Source organism: Pan paniscus, chromosome 22 (genome assembly GCF_029289425.2).
Source record: "Pan paniscus chromosome 22, NHGRI_mPanPan1-v2.0_pri, whole genome shotgun sequence".
In the NCBI taxonomy this organism is placed as follows: domain Eukaryota; kingdom Metazoa; phylum Chordata; class Mammalia; order Primates; family Hominidae; genus Pan; species Pan paniscus.
Window position 1 is genome coordinate 40,608,225 of NC_073271.2, and position 17,390 is coordinate 40,625,614.

General features: G+C 47.6%; 2 protein-coding genes across 3 annotated transcripts in view; one reads left to right on the forward strand and one right to left on the reverse strand.

Annotated features, from left to right (window-relative positions):
- TSPEAR (thrombospondin type laminin G domain and EAR repeats) overlaps window positions 1–17,390 on the reverse strand; it is a 214,484-nt gene that overhangs the window by 65,904 nt on the left and 131,190 nt on the right. Inside the window, exon 2 of the mRNA XM_003823825.4 lies at window positions 5,671–5,891. Coding sequence (XP_003823873.1) covers window positions 5,671–5,891 — 221 coding nt within the window. The remainder of the gene's footprint in view (window positions 1–5,670; window positions 5,892–17,390) is intronic.
- LOC100989520 (keratin-associated protein 10-12-like) lies at window positions 11,863–12,744 on the forward strand. Of its 2 annotated transcripts, none has more exons than XM_034948291.2 (2): window positions 11,863–12,186; window positions 12,313–12,744. In XM_034948291.2, exons 1-2 carry the CDS (start codon window positions 11,866–11,868, stop codon window positions 12,742–12,744), a joined length of 753 nt encoding a protein of 250 aa, XP_034804182.1. In that variant the 5' UTR covers window positions 11,863–11,865. The 2 variants fall into 2 exon arrangements, with proteins under 2 accessions (XP_034804182.1, XP_008975791.3); XM_008977543.4 differs by having other exon boundaries at window positions 11,866–12,231.

Sequence of the window (17,390 nt, forward strand, 5' to 3'; positions counted from 1 at the left end):
TGATAAGCAACTTCAGCAAAGTCTCAGCATGCAAAATCAATGTGCAAAAATCACAAGCATTCCTACACACCAACAACAGACAAGCAGATAGCCAAATCATGAGTGAACTCCCATTCACAATTGCTACAAAGGGAATGAAATACCTAGGAACACAGCTAATAAGGGAGGTGAAGGAGCTCTTCAAGGAGAACTACAAATCACTGCTCAAGGCAATAAGAGAGGACACAAACAAATGGAAAAACATTCCATCCTCATGGATAGGAAGAATCGATATCATGAAAATGGCCATACTGCCCAAAGTAATTTATAGATTCAATGCTATTCCCATCAAACTACCACTGACATTCTTCACAGAATTAGTAACTTTCCAAAATTATTGAAAAACATTAATCTACATATCCAGGACCTCAGAAAACTCTAAGGTGGAGACACACAAAAGATATGCAAACAGACATATCATAGTAAAAATACTGAAAGTCAAAAACATGGAGAAAATCTTGAAAGCAGCAAGAGAAAAACAAGTTATTTATAAGAGAACCATAAGAAGAGCAACAGTTCACTTATCAGAAACAATGGGCACCAGAAGGTAGTATGATGGTACATTCAAAGTGCTCAAAGAAAAAAAAGTCAGCCAAGAATTCTATATCCAACAAAGTTATCTTTCAGAAATGAAGGCAAAATAAAGACATTCCCAGATAAATCAAAACTGAGGGAATCTATTACCTGCAGATGCATCTTACGAGTCATACTAGCGTTCCGCAGACCAAAAGCAAGTAACTCCAGACAGAAATTCAAATCCACACAGAAAAACAAAACAGCAGTAAAACTAATTATGTAATTATAAAAAGTAGTACAAATGCATATTTTCTCCTTTATTCTCTTAACTGATTTTTAAAAAGCAATATAAAAAGGTATATTTGGTGTTGTTGGGCCTATAACATATAGAAATCTAATATATTTGGCAATAATAATACAAAGGAGGTACATGGAAACAAAGCTATATCGTGCAAAGGAAGTTACTGAAGATAGTAATGTGAATCCACAGGAAAAAATGAAGAGAATCAGAAATGATAAAAAGGCTAATATAACAAATGATATAAATATATACTTGTTCTTTCTTCTCTAAGCATCTTTAAAAGCCATAAAATTATAGGAAGTAATAAGTATAACAATATATTGTTGGGTTTTAACATCTGTAGATGTAATATATATAACAACAAGACTACAAAAAGGACAAAAAGGAAAAGAGTTGTATAGGAGCAATCTTTTTGTATCTCACTGGTATTAAGTTGGCACAAATCTGAAGTTGATCTTGATAAGTCAAAATAAGTATATGGTAAACCCCAGAGCAACCGCTAAGGAAAAACTAAAACAGTGTCATGGGAAAACATAAAGAAATCAAAATGCTACATTAGGAAATATGCACTTAATATAAGAGAAAGTAGTGAAGAAAGAATATAAGGACAGTGGTGACAAAAAAAAACCCATAAACCCACAGAACCATATAAAACATATGGGAAATAAAAAGTAAACTAGTAGACATAAATTCAAGTACAGTTGATTTTCATTGTTAGTAGTAATTACATAAAGTCATTGCAAATACTGAATTAGGAAATAATATACCATTGTTCCTAGGGGAAATACAGAGTTTGGTTCTTGTAATCCTCTGGTCGCAGTTTCAACTATCAACATATAATCGAGTGTTATATGTGTTTAATAATTATTGTTTATTCATTAACATTGAACTCAGCCAACAGTACTACAACTTATGCCTTAACAAAGCTTCTCTAACATACATATTTTCTCTATAAGGCACATCACAGCCTTTTTGCACTTAGGAACACTGAACAGCCCCTTCACCACCATGCCTGAGGGCCATTTTAAACAGTAAAGTCACCCAAAAAATCACAAAAATGTGAAAATGTGGCATTAAGTAGATTACAAAAAAAATGCTTATTTACAATATGAGAGCTGAAGCAAGAATGCAGAGTGTGCCTTGTTCAACCTTATCTGGGAACATGCATTTTGGGACACTCAAATTTCTCACTAATCTGTGCATGCCAATGAATGACCACAAAAGTGCCACCAGTATTTGAGATTACAAATTAATTTTAGAGAGTAGCTGAATTTGCAAATACAAAATTCATAAAAAATGAGGTCAACTGTATATCAATAACAACATTAAATGTAAATAGATTAAATAACCCAATCAAAAGGCAGAGGCTGTCAGACTGGATTAAATAAAAAACAAGATGTAACTAGATACTCTGTAAAGTAGGCATTCTTTATATTCCAATATACAACTAGATTGAAAGTAAACAGAAAGAGATAAACTATACAAACAACAACCATGAGAAAATTGGAGTAGCCCAACTGCTGTCCGATAAGATAAATTTTAAAACAAAAATTGTTACTAGAGATTAAGAGGAACACTTTATAATGATGAAAGGTCAACCTATCATGAAGGTATAATAAATATAAACATGTATGGAAATAATAAAAGAGCACCAAAATACATGAAGCAAAAGCTGACAGAAATGAAGGGAGAAATAGACAAGTCAACAATATTAATTGAATAGTTTAACACCGTAATTTCAACAAACGGATAGAATAACTAGGTAGAAGATCAACAAGAAAAAGGAAAACTTGAATACAATAAACCAATAAAGTCTAGCAGACACCTTTAGACTGTTCCACCTGATGACAGCAGAATATACATTTTTTTGAAATGCATATGCAGTATCGTCTAGGATAGGACATATGTTAGGCCATAAAATAAACCTCCAGTAAATTTAAAAAGACAGAAATAATGCAAAGTATGTATTCTGGCCACAATAAAATAAAATTAGAAATCAATAACAGAAAAAAAAACTGGGGAAACACACAAATATGTGAAAATTAAACAGCACACTCTTATATAACCAACAAACAAGTCAAAAAAGAAACCAAAAGGAAAATCATAAAATCATCAAGATGAATAAAAATGAAACCCAAAATACCAGAACTTATGAGATGCAGCAAAAGTATTGCTTAGAGAGAAGTTTATAGTTGTAAATACCTGTATTAAGAAAGATCTCAAATCAATAACCTAACCTACTTTAAGATGCTGGAGAAAGAAGAGCCAACTCAAAGCAAGCACAATGAAGGAAATAATGAAGATTAAAGTGGAAATAAATAAACAATTAAAACCAATTCTTCACAAACTCTTTCAAAAACTAAGAGGAAGTATTACTTCCTGACTCATTCTATGAGGCTAGTATTACTCTCATACCATAATCACACAAAGACATCATAAGAAAAGAAAACTACAGACCAATACCACTATCTCTCTTGATATGAACGCAAAATACTCAACAAGATACTAGCAATCTGAATCCAGCAACATAAAAGAAGAGTTATACACCATGGCTAAATGGGATTTATCCCTGGGATACAAGATTGGTTTAATATCTAAAAATCAATTAATGTAACACAACACATCAACAGAATAAAAAACAAAAATAGCATGATTATAACAATAGATGCAGAAAAAGCAGTTGATAAAATCCACCATCCTTTCATGTTAAAAACACTCAATAAGATAGAGCAGGAAACTTGCTCAATTTGTTAAGGGCATCTATGAAGAATCCACAGTTAATATTATACTTAGTGGGAAAAAATAAAAAGCATTCATATTGGAAAAGAAGAAACAAATCATCTCTATTCACAGATGACATAATCTTATATATAGAAAATCCTAAGAAATTCACTAAAAAGCTGCCAGCTCAGCAAGTTTGCAGGATACAAGGTCAACACACAAAAATCAATGGTATTTCAGGCCAGGTGTGGTAGCTCATGTCTGTGATCTCAGCACTTTGGGAGGCCCAGACCAGCCTGGCCAACATGGCGAAACCCTGTCTCTACTAAAAATACAAAAATTAGCTGGGCATGGTAGTGTACACCCGTAATTCCAGCTACTCTGGAGGCTGAGGCGGGAGAATCGCTTGAACCCAGGAAATAGAGGTTGCAGTGAGCCAAGATTGCACCACTGCATTCCAGCCTGGGTGACAGAGTGAGACTCTGTCTCAAAATTAAATAAATAAATAACGGTATTTCTATATATTTGCAATTAACAAGCCAAACATGAAATTATTTATAATAGCATCAAAAAGGAAAAAATACTAGGACTAGATTTAACAAAATAATTATAAAACTTATACTCTGAAAACTATAAAACATTATTTTTGTTTTGTTAAGGAAGATGTAAACAATAGAAAAGCATCATACGTTCATTAATCTGAAGTCCATGATCCACTCATGTTAATATTGTTAACATGACAATACTCCCCAAATTAATTACAGATTTGTCCAATCTCAAGCTAACTTCTCTGTAGACATTCACAAGTTGATTATAAAATCAATATGTAATTACAAGCGATCCAGAATAGCCAAACCAAAATTTAAAAAGAGGAACAAAGTTGGATGACTCATAGTTCCCAATTTAAAGATTTACTACAATAAATCTTGGTTACTACAGTAACCAAGACTGTGTGGTACAAATATATAAATAGACAAATGAATGAATAAAGTAAAATTGAGAGTCCAGAAATAAACCCACCTATCTATAGTCAATTTATTTCTCACAAGGTTGTCAAGACCATTCAATGAGGAAAAAATAATCTCCTTAGCAAATGGTGTGGGGGCAACTGAATATCTATATACAAAAGAACAAAATTGACCCCCTACCTCACACCACATACAAAAATTAAATGGATTGAAGACTCACATGTAAGTACCAAAAGTATAAAACTCTTAGAAGAAAACATAAGGGTAAATCTTCATGACCTTGGATTTGGCATTGGATTCTTGGATATGATATCAAAAGTACAAGCAACAAAATTAAAAAAAAGATAAATTGAACATCATCATGGTTTAAACATTTTGTGCTCCAAAGGGCTCTACCAAGAAAGTAAAAGGAAAACCCACAGAATGGGAGCAAATATTTGCAAATCATATATCTGATAAGGGGCTCATCAAATACATAAAGAATTCTTTACAACTGAGCAATAAGTCCATTAATCCACGAAAAACTGGGCGAAAAATTTAAATGAACATTTCTCCAAGGAAGATGCACAAATAGCCAGTACACACATGAGAAGTGCTCAACACCACTGTTGGAAATGCAAATTCATTTTTATTTACTTCAGAAGGACCTGCTGCACAGATATGATGTGCACTGTCCCAGAAACCGTGGGGAAGGGGACAGAGACAAACATTACTGTCTTCACCTTCCAAACTAGTAGGCAGAGGATGGGATGGGGCTTGTCTGTTAGATTTGGGATTGATGGCACTTCAAGTCTTAGATAAATGGGTCTACAAAGTGTCCCTTTTTAGATGTGATTTTATTGTTAGCGCTTCCTGCCAAAGGATGTCAACATAAAAACTCTGAGCACTAGACCCTCGATTGCAGGAATTGGCTGTGCAAACCACTAGCAAATGGTCACACAGACTCTCACATACTGCCAGTGACAGGGACCTCACTACCTAGCAAGGCCAGCCACTCTTGATCCCAGAGAAACCCAGAGAGTCCTTGACAAATGCCGCCCCTCAACCTGTGCACGCGTTGGTACTGGGAAACTCACAAGGGAAAATGACGCTATTATAACACGAAGCGCAGAAAGTGCCACTGACCTTAGGTGGAAGACTGGGAACTCTCAAAGTTACAACGATGGAAAATTCTTCAGGGAAGAGGTCACACCGGGAGAAAATCCTGGATGCGGGGAAGCTCATGGTGCGGGGGGCGGCTGCTGAGAGCTGGAGTCCCCGTGCACCGTGAACCTGAACTATCCTGATCCCGCTTGTGGCGCCATCAGAAGGGACCACTTCCGCCAGGATGTCCAGGGGGCGCAGGTCTGTGGCAAAGAAATCACAGGTGGGTTAGGCCAGGACACCCCCAAAAGTGGATACCCATAACAGCCAACATGTATGGGGCATCAGCGTGGCAGGCACTTTCATAGCACTATAGCCCCTATGAGCTGTGAACCAAGGTTATCTCTGTTTCAGTGGTGAGGAAACAGAGGCACCATGAGGTGTGCCCGTGTGGCCTCCCCCCACCCCTCCTCCTGCTCCTGGGGGATCTTGCACGGCTGCCTCTGAGCTGCAGGTAACCTTCCAGCCATGGCTGCTGTTTTCAAGTCGGCAGCCAGGCACTGTGCAGGGTGAGCTGTGCGGGACGAAGGAAGGAACGCATGGCCCCACCGCGGCCACGGGAACCCCAAAGGAAACGCAGGAAGCGGCTGGGAATGAGACCAGTCAGGCCCAGGCTCCTGTCTGCTGGCCTCCCTTGGGTCCCTGTGCTGCCCTCGGGTGCTGTGGGAGGCTGGAGCTGCCATGGAGCTGGCAGTGCCTGCCCCTCGTCCCCCTCTGGGCGTGCCAGGGGAGTGGATAAGCTCCTGGGGAACCTGGGATTCAAAGTTGGTGGGAACATAATTGATGGGCTGGCCTGGCCTCCTCCGAGGCCAGGTGACAGGGAGGAAAATGGGGAGCATGGAGGGCATTCGGGGCTAGCAGAGGGCTGCAGACCAGATCCCTGGCCCAGGCTGAGTGGCTGGGAGCAGAGCCTGAGACTGATGCCCGGACCCTCCTCAGCTCAGCCACTGCAGCTGGCCCCAGCCTGAGTAAATGCCAGGGCGTGGCTGAATGAAGCAGGTGTTCCTGGAGCTGTCTCCCTCCATCTGGCAGTCTTGCTGAGGGGCCTCCTGCCTCAGCCTGGCATAAGGGTGTTGGGTCAGTCCACTCTGGCACCCTCTAGGGTTCATCTTCCCCCACGTGCCCATCCTGGCCGGCATTGTGTAGGGAATGTCATGGATTCCCTGTGAAGGCCCCGGAAGGGCTTTGGTCAAACATCTCAAGCAGAGGCCTTCCTCCCCCGCCTGCCTGCGCGTGGCAGGGCCCCAGTGAGCAGCTGGAGAGCAGGACTCCGCTCCAGGCCAGGAGAAGGCACAGCCCTTCCTTGCACTGCCACGTGCATCGCAGTGCCACAGCTGCAGTGAGACTTGGACCCTCTGTGTCCTCCAGAGAGTGTGAGCACCTGGGATGGAGCAGGTCTGCAGAAGAGCCTACCCTGGAAAAGCATCCCCGTCCGCACATGCGCACACAGGGTGTGAAACGCAGGGTGTGAAACGCAGGGTGTGACGGGCACTTCTTTCTTAGAAAAACCGGATGTGACGCAGACGTGCACGTCCGCACGTGTGCACACAGGGTGTGACGGGCACTTACAAAAACCGGACGCGACAGAGACGTGCACGTCCGCACGTGTGCACACAGGGTGTGACGGGCACTTACAAAAACCGGACGCGACGCAGCCGTGCACGTCCGCACGTGTGCACACAGGGTGTGACGGGCACTTACAAAAACCGGACGCGACGCAGCCGTGCACGTCCGCACGTGTGCACACAGGGTGTGACGGGCACTTACAAAAACCGGACGCGACGCAGCCGTGCACGTCCGCACGTGTGCACACAGGGTGTGACGGGCACTTACAAAAACCGGATGCGACGCAGACGTGCAGTGCAGGAACAGCCGGCAAAGCAGCCGTGAGCACCCTGGCTGCAGGACGCTGCCTGGGCCTGGCCCAGGCACAGAGTGGGAAGATGTGGCAGGACACACCACGGGCCAAGGATGGAAAGGATGCAGAGGGTCCTGGCCGGGGCAGGGGTGTGTGTGTATGTGACCCACAGCACCAGAGAGTTTGGGGACATGCAGATGGAGGGAGCACGGTGAAGAAAGGGTGGCCTGCTTTAGGACAGGAGAATGTATTATTATTGTTAGTATTTATGCAATTAAACACAAAAGGTAGAGTGTGAGGAGGCTTTGCCGCTTCTTGGAAAGACCCTGAGTTATAAAACATGCCACGACATAGGGACAGCAACAGTGGACACTGTGTGTAGAGAGGTCTGTGTACAGGGACCACCCCCGATGGAGGCTGCTGTGTGTGTTTGGGGGGTCCCAGGCTGACTCTGGGAGGATTCTGGCATCTTGGTGTGGGGAGATTCTGTGCCTCAGGGCTCTGATGTTGGCCCAAGCCTCAGGCTGGCGGAGGTTGGGGATGAGACTCCACATCCTGTGGCATTGCGTCCTGGGTCCCCTGGAAAGAATGGGTCTCTAAGTAAACCCCATGCACCCTACTGCCCCTCCCCCCAGTCTCAGAGAGACACTGCTGCACAGCACTGCCTGGTGCTGGGCTCACCCCTGGGGGTTTAGCTTGAGCACGACCAGGGGCCACCTCCTCAATGAGGAAACGTGGGGGCCACCATCCAGAAGGTGCCCTGCCCAGCGCTCAGGATGAGCCTCTGCCCTGCTGAGCCCCGGGATAGACAGTCAGCCCATCGCTCGCTGGACTTTGGCAATCAGGAAACAGAATCCTGCCCATCCCAGCAAGAGCCTCTCCCTCCACTGTTTAATTAAAATAGCCTCTTCCTGGCTCCGGACCCCACGCCTGCAGTGTTGTGTGCCTCTCATCCTCCTGGGAGTGGACACCCAAGGGCAGATGAGTCCCCGACACAGCCTCGGCAGTGCTGGGTGGGGGCCTCTGGAGGTTGACCTGCCCTCACAGCCACCTTGTGGGGCCTCCTCCTTGACTCTATCATCGGTGAGACATGGGTCCAGAAGCCAGGAATTATGGAATTACAGAAGGGGCTGCAGAGATAAGCTCGTTCACAGCCTCAGGCACAGGCCAGGTATAGCCACTGAGGATGGAGAAGGAGGGAACCGGGCGCTGCTTTGAAAAGAAGAAAGGTATTGAATCCAACATAGGAGCTTTGCCTTGAGAAACTAGAGAAAGACGAGGAAATGGAACCCACAGCAAGCAAAGGGAAGGATGGGGCAGGAGTCCACACAATTGAAAACAAAAGGAAAATAGAGGAAATTGATTAAACCCAAGCTGGTTCTTTGAGATCCATCAAATTGATAAACAATATGGAGAACAAAAGGGGATATTGCTAAACAATTGTCAGAAATTAAAAGGCTGATAAGGGAACTCCATAAACAACACCACGTGTTGTTTATCAAAACCTCAGGTAATGTGGACCAATTCCTTGATAGGCGCAAAGACCAGAACTCATTAAAGAAGAAAAGATAATCGGGAGGTCCAATATCTAATAAAGGACACCTTCCAACACAGAAAAACTACAGTTTCCTGGAAAATACTACCAATCCTTTAAAGAAGAAAAAATGTCAATTCTACATCATCTCTTTCAGAAGATAGAATAGGAGAAAACACCAACTCTTTTCATGAAGGCAGTGTTACCAAACCAGGCAAAGGCATTGCAATAAGAGAAAACTACAGACCAACCAAAATCCTCAATAAAATATTAGCAAATACAATCCAGCAACATGTAAAAAGGACAATACGTTGTAGAGATGGGGTCTGGCTATGTTGCCCAGGCTGATCTCAAACTCCTGGCCTTAAATAATCCTCCTGCCTTGGCCTCCCAAAGTGCTGGAATTACAGGCATGAGCCACCACATCCAGCCTAGAGGGGAACATTTCAGACCATTCCAGATAACACTAGTCTGGAAAAACCAGCACCAACACGATTCTTAGTGGGGAAACCCCTCCCTCTAAGATCAGGTGGGTGTTAATGCACATGCCAGCCTCCTTGCTCTGTCTCCTGGGAGGGCTGGGAAAGCAACACCCCAGTAGTGTGAGCACACCTTGCTCCAGATTTTGGTTTCTAAATGCCTTCGTCCACCAAGAGGAAGCAGGGCTTCCTAGAGAAGCGTCTGATTCCAGGAATGAAACAGGGCAAATCTGAGATGAACTCGGACCCAAAAGTAAGAAAGGTCAGGGAGGGACAGCGTGTTGAAAGGGCATCAGGGCCAAAACGAAAGAACTTGAGGGCCGAAGTTGGAACCACTGCAACCACAAAATACATAGTGATCGTATTGGATTATAGCTCAAGTAATAGATAAACATTCTTTAGTCCACACCTAGATAAATAAATAAGGAAGCAAATAGACACACAGAAGAGCGGGACAGCTCCTCCTCCCGGGAGAATTTCAATTAGTAAGTGTGGAAGGAACAAGGCAGGGAGGAGAATCCTCAACAGAGCCCCACAGGGACCGTGCGGGCCAGGCCCCCGGAGGGGCACCAGCACTGCCGGGCAAACGCCTGGGCAGATGCAGGACAGCTGCCAAGTCTCAGACATGACCAATTACAGAGGGAAACGGCGGCACCGCGAGGGATGGGACGCGGCCGTGTCACCTTCATGCCCCACGCACACTGCTCCTGTGGGATTCCTCCCCCAATGCAATGCCCACTCTGACCACGAGGAAACCTCAAGCAAGTCCACGTGGAGGGTCGTTCTACAAAACACCCAACCAGTCAAGGTCGCTGAGGCCAAGGAGAGACTGGGCAACCGTCACAAACCAGAGAAGCCGAGGAGACCTTTCAGCCAACGCCATGTGGGGTCCTGAGCAGGACCCACGGGAAGTTGGTGCAGCTGCCTAAAGACCGTCCTGGCTGAGAAGAAACAGACCAGTGCTGCTTTCTCAGAGCTGGGAACCGACCTGCGGTGGCGTCGGAAAGCTGGTGAAGGGCGATGTGAACTCCGCTTTTCAGCCACTATTCCCTAAAACCATTCCATGAGGTCAAGCCACACCTCACAAGCAAAGGCTGCTGAGTGCCCAGTGCTGGGCACCTGCTGTCCTGTGCTACTCTCGCCACCCCCCATGCTCCACCTGCCCCAGGCCCAAGTCCACGAGAAACACTTCTGCCGTGCCTGCCTTTCCATCCCGGGTTCTGCTCCCGCGCCCACCTCCTCATCCCAGGTTCTGCCATTGTGTCTGCTTGCTGTGGATTGAATTGTGTCCCTCAAAAGGTGCCGAAGTCCTGACCGCTGGTACATGTGAATGTGACCCTATATGGAAATAGGGTCTTTGTAGGTGATCAAGTTAAGAGGAGGCTGTTAGGATAGGCCCTACTGCAATATGCTTTGTATCCTTATAAAAAGGGGAGATTTGGACGCACACACACATACACACACACACACACACACACACACACGGAGAAGCTGTGTGAAGATAAAGGCAGAGCTCAGGTGAGGCCACTGTAAGCCAAGGACCCCAAAGATAGCAGCAGCCCACAGGAGTGAGGGGAGCGGGGTGAGACAGTGCCCCTCGCAGCCTCAGAAGGAACCCATGCTGTCCACTGTCCACACCTCGATCTCAGACTTCTGGCTTCCAAAACCATGAGACACGGAATTTCTGTTGTGTGACCAGCCAGTTTGTGGTACTGTTTGTCATGGCAGCCCAAGGAAAAGAATACATTACAGCATACAAACCATGACTCACATTATCTTTATTTAGAACCCAAACGAACCTCTCTCCCTAAGCTTTCAATCACAGAGGCACATGACCTTGTTCAGCAGCCTAGAAAACCAAGGCCCAGCAGGGCCACCCATAGGCACCCACTCCCCATAGCCCGGCACACACACGGCAGAGCCACCTGCAGGCACCCTCTCCCCATAACCCGGCACACACATGGACCACGCCACCCTCCACGTGCGCCTGGGGAGCAAAGCAGCACAGCCTGAACTGCACCTCAGCTCTTCCTCCTGAGTCTAAAACACGCACATGCGCCCCAGGCCAATTCCAAGTTTTGTAAACTGAGCAACAGCTCTTGGGAAACAAAAACACAGCTATTGTTTATTCTTCTGGAGCTGGCTGTACAACCCAACAAGGAAGGGAGGGCTTGCTGAGCCTCCTGTCTGGACAACACGCACCAGGGAGGAGTATAAAAGCCCCACAAACCCGAGCACCTCACTCACTTGCTCACCCACTCTCTCCCATCTCCCCCAGCTCAACCCCCAGCACAGCAGCATCCACCATGTCCGTCTGCTCCAGCGACCTGAGCTACAGCAGCCGCGTCTGCCTTCCTGGTTCCTGTGACTCTTGCTCCGACTCCTGGCAGGTGGACAACTGCCCAGAGAGCTGCTGCGAGCCCCCCTGCTGCGCCCCCAGCTGCTGCGCCCCGGCCCCCTGCCTGACCCTGGTCTGCACCCCAATGAGCTGTGTGTCCAGCCCCTGCTGCCAGGCGGCCTGTGAGCCCAGCCCCTGCCAATCAGGCTGCATCAGCTCCTGCACGCCCTCATGCTGCCAGCAGTCTAGCTGCCAGCCGGCTTGCTGCACCTCCTCCTCCTGCCAGCAGGCCTGCTGCGTGCCCGTCTGCTGCAAGACTGTCTGCTGCAAGCCTGTCTGCTCTGAGGATTCCTCTTCATGCTACCAGCAGTCTAGCTGCCAGCCGGCTTGCTGCACCTCCTCCCCCTGCCAGCAGGCTTGCTGTGTGCCCGTCTGCTGCAAGCCTGTGTGCTGCAAGCCTGTCTGCTCTGTGCCCATCTGCTCTGGGGCTTCCTCTCTGTGCTGCCAGCAGTCTAGCTGTCAGCCAGCTTGCTGCACCTCCTCCCAAAGCCAGCAGGGCTGCTGCGTGCCCGTCTGCTGCAAGCCTGTGAGCTGTGTGCCTGTTTGCTCTGGGGCTTCCTCTTCATGCTGCCAGCAGTCTAGCTGCCAGCCAGCTTGCTGCACCACCTCCTGCTGCAGACCCTCCTCCTCCGTGTCCCTCCTCTGCCACCCTGTGTGCAGGCCCGCCTGCTGCGTGCCCGTCCCTTCCTGCTGTGCCCCCACCGCCTCCTGCCAACCCAGCTGCTGCCGCCCAGCCTCCTGCGTGTCCCTCCTCTGCCGCCCCGTGTGCTCCCGCCCAGCCTGCTGAGGCCTCCGCTCAGGTCAGAAGCCCAGCTGCTGATGGACACGCCCCCCAGTGCCAGCCAGGCTCAGGTCCCACCTGAAAGCTGATAGTCGCGTCCTGAATTGCTCCTGCACTTTGACCATTTCCTGGTGTCTGCTGTTGAGCTGGACAATGGAAGAACTGAAAGTCTATACTCAATGCTGCAGCCCTCTTGCGGGGGGAGGGGGGCGCTTCTAGAAAGTTCCCATGGCAGTGGCCTCCCCTCCATATCTCCCACCTCTCATGAGGGTCAGCTCAGCCTTGACCCGTGAGGTCCCTGTCCTCCTGGCTCAGAGCCGCAGAGCCTTCTTTGGACGCCCTCAAACTGACCAATAAAGGCCCTGAGACTGCAATGGCGCTGACACCCAGGTGTGTTGATTAATGCCTTGGCTGGAGCACACGGCCATGGTGTTCTCCTTTGTGCACAACCCTCTGCTCTCCTTCAGGCCCCTGAGTGTTTTCCTGTGCCCACGGGCGTGTGGTTCCCAGGGTTCCAGGCTAGACGGACATGGACAGGGGGAGTCTTGCAGCCCTTTGGCCATTTCAGGCCCTTGGGTTTGTCCCTAACCCTCCTGTGTTGTTAGTCACGTCATAGTTCTTTTTGCTGATTTGCTTTTTAAATTATCCTTCTTCTGCACAATACTTGTCAAATAAGAATGGTGTCTTCTAGCGCCATGCTTGCCCAGAGCATGTCCAAATGCCTCCCTAGCTTCAAAATCAGTAGTCTTCATCGACATTGCCTAAAACCTCTTGTGCCCTGTGCAGACATCACTGGCGTGGTGGGAGGAACACAGACAGGCGATTGGAATCGGGTCTCTGTCGCTTCGCTTCCACCCTGTGTGAGCAGAATCATCTCCTCGACCCTCCGGCCTCTCTAAGGTCAGGGAAGTAGGACTCCCTCTTTCAGGTTTCCAAATGGAGTGGCAAGAACGACAGACAGAGCACGTGTAACCACCGTGAGCCCAGGGCCAGCAGACTGCCCAGAGCAGGATGGTCTGAGGAGTTTTGGGCATTTTAAGAAGTCTTTAAAAATTATATTTGGAATAATGATGTAACCACTGGAAGAAGTGCCAACTATTCCAATGGTTATAAAACATACTCATAAAGCAATGACGATAAGATCAGAAAGAATTTCCATGCACAGGTGTCAGAGGGTGGCCCGGGAACTCAGCTGCAGTGGAGGTGGAGTTGTGAGGACAGACCCAGAGCACTGGCCACACGGAGTCACAGTCCCGGAGTGGAAGGGAGTGCATAACTCATGGGTGAACAGACACACAGACGTCCCAGGGTGGGTGAGGGGGCAAACCTCATGGGTGAACAGACACACGGACGTCCCAGGGTGGGTGAGGGGGCAAACCTCATGGGTGAACAGACACACGGACGTCCCAGGATGGGTGAGGGGGCAAACCTCATGGGTGAACAGACACACGGATGTCCCAGGGTGGGTGAGGGGGCAAACCTCATGGGTGAACATGCCCATGGTTTTCAGCAACACAACTCAATGTGTTGATTGCAACCCACAGAAGCAGAGAGTTAAAAATAACTCCAGAGAAGGGGACTCTGTGGAAGAGTCTTCATTAAACTACAGTGCTGTTTCCCTTCACGTGAGCTGAGAACACTGCTGGTTGAGGTCCTTTGTGTCTTTACCAAACCTCACTCTGTCTTCAGAAAGTCATTTTCCAGGAGGTGTATAGAAAAGTTGAGAAACCACTAAAAACCAAGCCGACTTAAGGGATATTTATACAATATCCCATCCAACAACAATGGGATGCACGTTGTTTAAAGTGCACATGGAACATCCACCAACATAAACCACCGGAGAGGCCTGAGAGCAAGTCTCAGTGTCCTCAGGAGGGATGAAATGACAGGAGGGCTGAGTGTGCTGCTTGGCCACACAGAATTGGAAATCATTAACAGAAAGACATTTAGAAAACTGCCACATACTTGGAAATTAAATAACACACTTTAAGATCTATGAGTAAAAATATAAATCACAATGGAAATTATGAAATATCTGGAAGAAAATGAAAATGAAATCATCACATATCAATACTTGTGGGATGCAGCTAACAAAGCATGTAGAGGAAAATGCATAGTAATTTGTTTATTAGAGAAGAAGGCCTAAAATCAGTTGTCCGATCTTCCAGCTTAAGAAGCTAAAGAAGCATATGTTGAACCCAAAAATAACTAGAAATAATAAAATAATCAATAATTTAAAAACTCCACTGTGTTTGTCCATTTTGCACTGCTGTAAAGGAATACCCGAGACTGGGCATTTTATGAGGAAAGGCCCATGGTTATCTGGCTCCTGGTTCTACAGGCTGTACAAGCATGGCACCTGCTGAGCTTCTGCTGAGGCCTCAGGAAGCTTTACTCATGGTGGAAGGTGGATGGGGAGCAGGCATCACATGGTATGAGGGGAGCAAGAGAGACAGAGAGGAGGGAGTGCCAGCCTCTTGTAAACAACCAGCTGTCCATGAAGTAACAGAGCAAGACTTCACTCATTATTGTGGGGGTGGCACCAAGCCACTCATGAGGGAGCCGTCCCCATGACCCAATCACCTCCCACCAGGCCCTGCCTCCAACACGGGATCATGGTTCACTATGAGATTTGGAGGGGACACATAGCCACCATATCACCTACCAAATAGAAAGTGGACAAACAGGGAAATAAATAAAACCAAACCTAGTTTTTTAAAAGACAAATGAAATTGGCAAATTTCTAACTTTACTGGTCATTATAAAACAAGAGAACAAATAAATTACCAATATCGGGTGTTATGGTTTGGCTGTGTCCTCACCCAAATCTCATCTTGAATTCTCACATGTTGTGGGAGTCACCTGGTGGGAGGTAATTGAATCATGGGAGTGGGTCTTTCCTGTGCTGTTCTCATGATAGTAAATAAGTCTCACAAGATCTGATGGTTTTATACAGGGGAGTTTTCCTGCACAAGCTCTCTTCTCTTGTCTGCCACCAAGTGAATTGTGCCTTTCACCTTCCACCATGATTGTGAGGCCTCCCCAGCCACGTGGAACTGTAAGTCCATTAAACCTCTTTCTTTTGTAAATTGCCCAGTCTTGGTATGTCTTTATTAGCACCGTGAAAATGAACTAATACATCAGGAATGAATAAAAGGTTGCCACTACAGAATCTGTAGATATTTAAAGGAAACCAAACAAATAATGCAAACAACTCTATGTCAATACATTCAACAGCTTAGATGAAATAGGCAAATGACTGGAAATGTATCATTTATGAAAAGGGATACAAGAAGAAATAGAAAATCTGAATAGCCCTCTATCAATTGAAGAGACTGGACTCGTAATTAAAACCCTTCCCACAGAGACAATGCCAATCCTGAATGGCTTTGCTATTGAATTCTACCAAGCATTTAGGGGAGAAATAATGCCAATCTAACCCAAACTTTTCCAGAAAACCGTGGGGTAGACACAACGTCGGCCAGGGTGCTAGGGATTAGGGGACAGAGGCTGAGGCCTCACGGGTGGCAGGGATTCCCTTGGTGGGCTCTGGCCATGGACACAGACTCCTGGGATGAGAGGGGGACTCATGGAGGAACAGCCACGCCTTGACCCTGAGATGGCCTTGCAGGGAGGGTAACTGAAAATTTACCCACTGGGGACAGTTACCTACTTACTAAAACAGTTCCAGCCACCACCGCAGCCCCTGGAAGGCCATCCCCCCAGAAAATCCCCCAGGTCTCAGCAGGGCCTTGTCCACCTGTGCCCTCCAGTGTCGCCCATGTCAACCTCACCTAAGAGGGGCCTGACGCACGGTCCTGCAGGTGCAGACTCTGGGTCCTGAAAGCCCATGCGGAAGCTGGTGCCCCCAGAGGAGGACCTGGGGCAGTGCCAGTTTTGGGGAATCATGTGCATCCATCCACCCACTCCATGATGCTTTTGTCCTGATCGAGCCCCTTGTCTCCTGCGCAGGTGCAGCAGCCCCTCCCTCTCCCCCCGCATTGCTGCTAAACGGGCAGAACCCTCAGGTGGGTGGCACACAGGGAGGGTGACCAGGCCTGGAGGCTGTGGTGCCCGGACCCCAGGCCAGCTTCCTGGAAGGTGACCCTGCAGGGTGGGCTCTCCCAGGTGGGACAGTGGGTGGGACAGTCCTGGGGCCTGGAGAGCCCCATAGCCCAGGGCACGGCAGCCAATGACCAGGCTCAGGAAGACCCAGGCATGGAGGCTGAGCCGGGACTGAGCCTTCCTGGGCGTGGCTGTGAGTTCCACCTGGTGAGCCCCTGGAGGAGTTAGGCCACTGTCCCCTGTGACTTCTAGGTTAAGTCACTCATTCATAGAAACAGTCATGGCTAGAGACCAATCTGAGCTCAAAATCATGTGTCCCCAGGAGCACTACAGGAAAAGAGAATCAGGTGACCAAGGGGAGTTTATTGGGGAGCAGGAGGAGGTGCTGACAGGTTCAAGTTGAGGCCAAGTGACCTGGGGCAGAGAAGCTGGGAGGGAGGACAGGGGACCCAACAGGCAGGTGGGCCCCTGCTGGGAGGCAGGAGCTGGGGAGCTGCGAGGATGGAGACTCCTGGGAGTATGGAGGGGGGGTCACCTCAGCACATGGGGGCCCCATCCCAAGCGGGGACAACCTCCTAACCCGAGTC

Bases quoted from the DNA above. Each gene is read 5' to 3' on its own strand.
- LOC100989520 (XM_008977543.4), top strand. From the start codon at position 11,866: ATGTCCGTCTGCTCCAGCGACCTGAGCTACAGCAGCCGCGTCTGCCTT. The intron at 12,232-12,312 runs GTCTGCTCTGAG...CCCTGCCAGCAG, and splicing joins AGACTGTCTGCTGCAAGCCT to GCTTGCTGTGTGCCCGTCTG.